The following is a 6,000-nucleotide window of genomic DNA, read 5'->3' as shown; positions in this document are numbered from 1 at the left end:
ATCCTGTACCCCTTTGCTTATATAGGAACTTGCTATTCATGTGAGTAAGCCCATGGAAGTCAATGAACTGAGCCTTATATAGTCATGTACCTAATGCAAGGAGTGCGTGAAATGTTACCAGCTCAGAATGGTATTTTATATCCACTTGGATTTGGAGTAAATGGTTACACACAATTCAGAGCAAATGTGAAGCAAGCCCAAGGGGTTTAATTCTGATCTCATATAAATTGGTCTAAAACTTACTCTGAGTTTAGACCAGTATCACTGAGAGCACAGTTTGACCCAATGGGACTACTTGAATGTGTAAACATTATTCATATATGTAGTTGTGAAATAGGGCCTCCACTTGGTAGACAAAAAAGAATTCAGCTACTGCACAGAGTCCTCAGATGTTGCCACCCTCAGGGGGTAATCATTCATTTGAAGGTCATCCTTGTTGAGAGCGAATATTATTTTCCTTTCATTATAACTACGAGGTCTACACGCTTGTTGCAGCATTTCCAACCCTTGCAATTGTATCACAACCCTCAATATAGGGTGCTTTTCTTAAAGCCCCACCTCCTGGAGTCATGTGACTATCGGAATGTCAGCATTTTTTATGTTCCCAGTCCTCGTGCTTTGTGGGGAAACACTAAAAAAAAAGTTAACCCTAAAGCAAATTAAAAGGCCCCCAGGTTTATTTATTTGTTGGTATATTTTAAATCTCAATAGTTTAAAGTTCATCTCCTGAATTTGGAGTAGAGGGGGAGCAGGCTCATGACTGTTGATGGTGAGGGGATGGCAATAGAGATCATCACCATCCTTTGTATGCTGTTAAAATGAGTTCCATCCCTTTCTTTGAGGCTCAGCAGGAAAACAGGCTCCACCCACTTAGGGTTGCCAGATGGTTTCGCAAAAAATACCGAACCCCTCCCCCCCCCCAAAAAAAACGCAGGGGAAAAATTCTGTGGAGCAAAAATAAAGGGGGTTGCAAAAGTTGTTGAGTAAAAAATACCGGACACCTGGCAACTCTACACCCACTTAGAGCTCATTCGTGGATTGGGACTTGAGACTGAAAAAAATGTTTCACTGCATAAGGAAGTGGTTCAGGGCTGCAGCCACAAGCACAGAACATGAGGGAAGCTTATCGCCAAACACGATTCTTTCCTTGAGGCCTCCTAAAGCAGAGTGAGGTACCTTTCTGCACCTCCCCACTCAATTCCTAACAGTCCATTGGTTATCAGGGTTCGCACAGGGGGGTTGAACGTCCAATCTCAGCAGCATACACTTCTAGAGTGCCACTGAAAGGAATGATTCTCCTAGCCGGGAGCGACAGCAGCTACATATGCTTTGCAAATCCAGGGATCTGTAACAGACACTGAACAGTGGGTCACGCTAACATGCACTTCATTTATTTTAATTTTATTTTATTTTATTTATAAACCACCGCAAACATTGCACTGGCCGTCAAAAAGGAGCTGAAAAAGATACAGGTCGCCTATGCCCATGAAAGCTATTTAATAAATATCCTCAAAACAAAAACAAAAAGATTCCCCGTCCACACCCCGCCAAGCACAAAACACCTGTAAGTCAACAGAATTTAATCTAGTTTATTCTCAAAAAAAAAAAGGGAAAAAATATGAAAACAAAACAAAACCAAAATAAAATAGGTCTTAACACTAGCAGTAAATAAATTTGTACAACCATTCAGTCTGTATAATAGGATGAAATAAATCTACATCTCTCTTAATTTGGTGCTTTGAAATATACATACAAACAACAATTACAGGAACTTGTTCACAATGCATATAGGCCTGAAGGATGGCGATCTAAAAACCCTCACTGGCAACAGCCGTATGTTAACACTGATTGCCCCCAAATCATTATTACTTCCTCTGTAAAAGGCCTGATGCCTGGAATGAATGATCTGCCTACAGCTTTAGTTAGTTAGTTAGTTAGTTAATGCATCAAACATCTTGAGCCAGCCAGAGAGAGAGAAGACACAACTGGCAGTTTGTCCGTTCGTTCATTAGACCTGGTTCTTCTCGGTCGGCATCTTTTTTTCTCCTCCCCATCCGCCTTTAATATTTTTTTCCCTCGGAGTCCTTCATGCTTGTCTTTACAGCTTACCCAGATGCAATAAAGTCTTCCTCAAATGTACAGTATTCCTTACAATATAAGTTATATGCAATGTTCATCTTTTTTGTTCACAGCACTAAAGACCCTGTTAAATAGGGAATATGAGTCCGAATGGCTTATTCACAGATGGAGTCCAGATTCAGAGGTTGAGAATACAGACACCATAGTGAGCTCCTTTAAAAAGTGGCAAACAACACTTTTATTTTCCTTTTTTTTTTCTTTTATGCCTTCAAATAATATTTTTTTTTATTTTTATCCATTTGTTTTCGGCTTCCACTTGAGAACCGCACGCCTGCAAAAATGCAAGTATATAAAGTAAATCTCATTTTGAGACCGTAAAGCATTTAGCAGGGGGAGTCTGTCTCTAACCCATGGCAGTGACCATGCTGGAAGGATGATGAGGTCCGAAAGAGAGGCTGGAGGGTGGATGCATCGGTGTCGGGGTAGTCAGCATGTGGCTAGAGTGGCTAAAAGGTGAAATGTGGCTGATGGAGGACATGTGTCTGGAGAGGGCGGCGGGGTTAAAAGAGCTGCTCTTGGGGAAATCTTCCAAGCTGTCGTGGACCTTTTTGCACTTTTTGGATTTGCTAGACATTTTTCGGTTTCTGGTCTGAATTCCTTCTTTCTTCATAGTCAGGGGTCTGTTAATCTAAACAAAAATCAATTATTTTTTATTTCTTTTTTTACTGCCGTCCCTCCTCCCCCAGAGCACTTTGGAACTCATCACCGAACACTTTAGCAAGATTTTGGAAACCACCAAAAAAACTCCAGACCCGAATGAGTCTTTTGGGGGCATGTGAAAAAAAAAAAAAAGCTGGTAGGGTTTCATGGTCTCCAAGACTAATTTATGTAACTTCCAGTGACCAAAAGGTTTAGGTTACCATGTTCCAGGACAATAGGTAACCGGAGTGCACTTGCAAAGCAAGCTAGTGAGTATCAGCTCATATGTTCCTTAAGGGCACTATCTCAACCCTCAAGGCCTCTTGTTAAGGCAAATTTAAAATCATTATAAAGCTAATACCCTGTGAAATTGTTAAATCTCAATATCATCTACAAAGGATCTAAAATACCCTTGTCACCGTCATAGTACTAGGGAAATACTGTAAAACATGAGCAAAAAGTATGACTGCTATTTTTTTTAAATATATTTTCTTTGGACATGCTTGCTGCTTTTTTCGTGTTCCTTTCCTGCAGACATTTGCTTCATCTCAGTTTTACTGGCAGGAAGCAAATTTCAAATTCACACACACAAATATTTGCAGAAAACCCAAACATTAAATTCTCACGTATGATCAATTTCACTAGAATCAAAGAAGAGAAACAATACTGTGTGACTGATCTAACCAATCATAAGTAAGCTCCAATGGGACATGCTGAATATCTAATTCTCATGGGATGCAATTCATCTCTATTCAGAGGGCCAACGTCTGACACATGCTCCACTTAAGTCCCTCTTATGGCTTAAGGGCTTAGTTTGGACTTAAGTGATGCGAAGGCCTTCTGCTGACTTCTCTTCACAGGGATGAATTTCACCCAGAGCAAACTAGGCTCCATCCAGAGAATTCAACTAAATCCCCAAAATTAACTGGATTTTTTTTTTTAAGAAAAGCACAAACAGTTGGTGTACATTGTGCAACCAGGAAAAGAGGCTAAATACATCTGATACATTATCCACTGCAAATTATTCTCTCGCCTCTAGTAAATGATGATGTAAAAATATTATTCCTGCACCATTGTGACCATTATTTATGGCTATAAGAAAACGTACCTAATTGTATATGAGTTATTAATTAATGCAATGTCCCAGTCAACTTGGGCAAGTATTATCTCCATTCTATAGAGGGGGATTTGAGGCACAGAGGGCACATCTACAATACACAGAAGATGGATGCTGCCACGGTCGATTTTCAGGGTTCAATTTAGCAGGTCTAGCAAAGACCCGCTAAATCCAACCCAACGGGCGCCCCCATTGGCACAGGACTCCAACTCCTCACGAGGAGTAAGGGAAGCCGACGGCAGCGTTTGCTCCTGTGAACCTCCCGCTGTGTGGACAGGGTTTTAAGATCTGCTTTTCTGTAGCTTCTGGCTATTGTGAAATTAGGGTCAGAACTTGAAGTCAGCGGCAGCTCACACACTTAAAAGAGTGCACTCTTGAAGGCTGTGGACCCAGCCCTATGAGAAGCAAAGGGCTTCCCCCGATGTCCTGAGTATCATCTACTACTCCCTTTGAACTCAATCAGGCCTGATCCTACTTCTGGGGAATATTGCATGTGAATTCAATATACTGTAGCAAGATCAGCCCCCAAATCCCCACATTCAACATATTAAATAGATGGAATAGACAGAGATGCCCCATGCCTGCCTCTAGTGAGAGTCGCAAAGTGAGGGCCGCTAGTTTCAGTATTGTTCCTGACCATGCTCAGTCCATGTGAGCATGCTCAGTACAAGCCAAGGAGAAAATCTGCGGCATGGGGGTGCACATGACCGCCACATGCTCCCCCAAGCATCACCTCTGGATAGTATCACATATTAAAGGTCTGATCTTGCTCAGACTGAAGAAAGAGAGAGTTTTGCCATGGACCTCCGTGTTGCCCTGAGTCTGCAGCAAATTTAGCCATAATGCTCAATTAATCTCCAGGAGTCCCTGTCTCTGAGAAAGCACTTGAGGATCCTAGAAGGCACCCAATACATGTGAAATATTAGTCATTATTAATATGATTGATAAAGGGGCCTATTCAAATCAATTGGACATTTGCAAGTGTCTTCAATAAAAGCAGGAATCCTCCAAGCAATTGGGTTTGCTTTACCGGCAGGAATCTACAGAACATTAAAAATAAATTAGCATAAGCAGGAGAGTCAGGGAACAGCATCAATATTATTGCCTTGCTGCATTAGCCAGGAGGCAGCTACAGATCAGTTGCAGGAGCAGGGCCGAAAACAAGCATAACTGTTTTAAGGTTGGAGTAAAACTCATTCATAAAAACACAAACATGCACGAACAACAAAAAAAATGTGTTCCATCTATTAGGGCCATTGTCTTCAGAGACTATTCCTTACAGTCCTCAGGCGAAACGCTGTTGAATGCTTCTTGGGAAGGACTGGAAGCCTCAAATTCGTATTGATCACCGCGGCTTATGAGACACGCCTGCCACCGGTTACAAATGGACTTATCTGTGAGACCCTGAGAAGTACGTACATCTGTCCCCCTGCTCACAAGACACTAGTGCTGGTTTGAAACGCCACATGGCCAGATCCTTAGTCTGGGTAAGCTGGTATTCCTCCATCAACTTCACTGATGTCCATTTAGTGCACTGGGGAAACTCTGCACTTCCCTGTAAATACATTTAGCCTCTAGAGGAACCTCGGCCAGATGCCCCCTCCATAGCAAGCATTGACGGAAGGATTAGTCTGGTGCTGCTCACAAGACAGCTAACACAATCTTATCGATCCTGCCTCCCAGAAAGAGCGCAAAGAGGTGGTCTCAGCTTGAAGGTGATACAACAAAACTCCCAGTGCTTTACAGTACATCATAGAAATCAGTCGCCACTTAGGATGCTGCCTTCCTGGCCTCTTCTTCACCACACTCTCCGGTTATTGCTTGCAGAATCTGCCTTCTCCCATGTACATTCCTTCTGGTTTGCTTTCTTTGCTGGTATTCTCTTATCTCCCTATCCTCTACATCACGCTATGACTTTTGCAGTCAGAGGCTCTTACGTTATCTGGGCAGGAGAAAGGTGTCAATAAATAAACCTCGATCTTCTATCCCACAGTCAGAAATATTTCGATCTGGAGGTAGTATTTTCCCATTTAGGCCACTGGATTCACTTAGAGCACAGTGCCACTTGTCTTGATATCAGAATCTGGCCCGTGGATTGCTGTCAC

General features: G+C 42.2%; 1 protein-coding gene across 6 annotated transcripts in view; it reads right to left on the bottom strand.

The window, feature by feature from the left end:
- Window positions 1-1,569: 1,569 nt before the first annotated feature.
- The window catches only part of GATA3 (GATA binding protein 3), a 31,893-nt gene continuing 27,462 nt past the window's right edge, over window positions 1,570-6,000 (bottom strand). For all 6 annotated transcript variants that reach the window (XM_075926000.2, XM_075926002.2, XM_075926004.2 and 3 more), the window contains exon 6: window positions 1,570-2,767. In XM_075926000.2, the coding sequence (XP_075782115.2) occupies window positions 2,483-2,767 (285 nt within the window). In that variant the 3' untranslated portion in view covers window positions 1,570-2,482. The remainder of the gene's footprint in view (window positions 2,768-6,000) is intronic.

The sequence above is a fragment of the Pelodiscus sinensis genome, chromosome 1 (assembly GCF_052426305.1).
Source record: "Pelodiscus sinensis isolate ZL-2025 chromosome 1, ASM5242630v1, whole genome shotgun sequence".
Classification (NCBI taxonomy): domain Eukaryota; kingdom Metazoa; phylum Chordata; order Testudines; family Trionychidae; genus Pelodiscus; species Pelodiscus sinensis.
The sequence above is the reverse complement of the archived record's forward strand: the minus strand, read 5'-3'. Positions and strand labels throughout refer to the sequence as shown.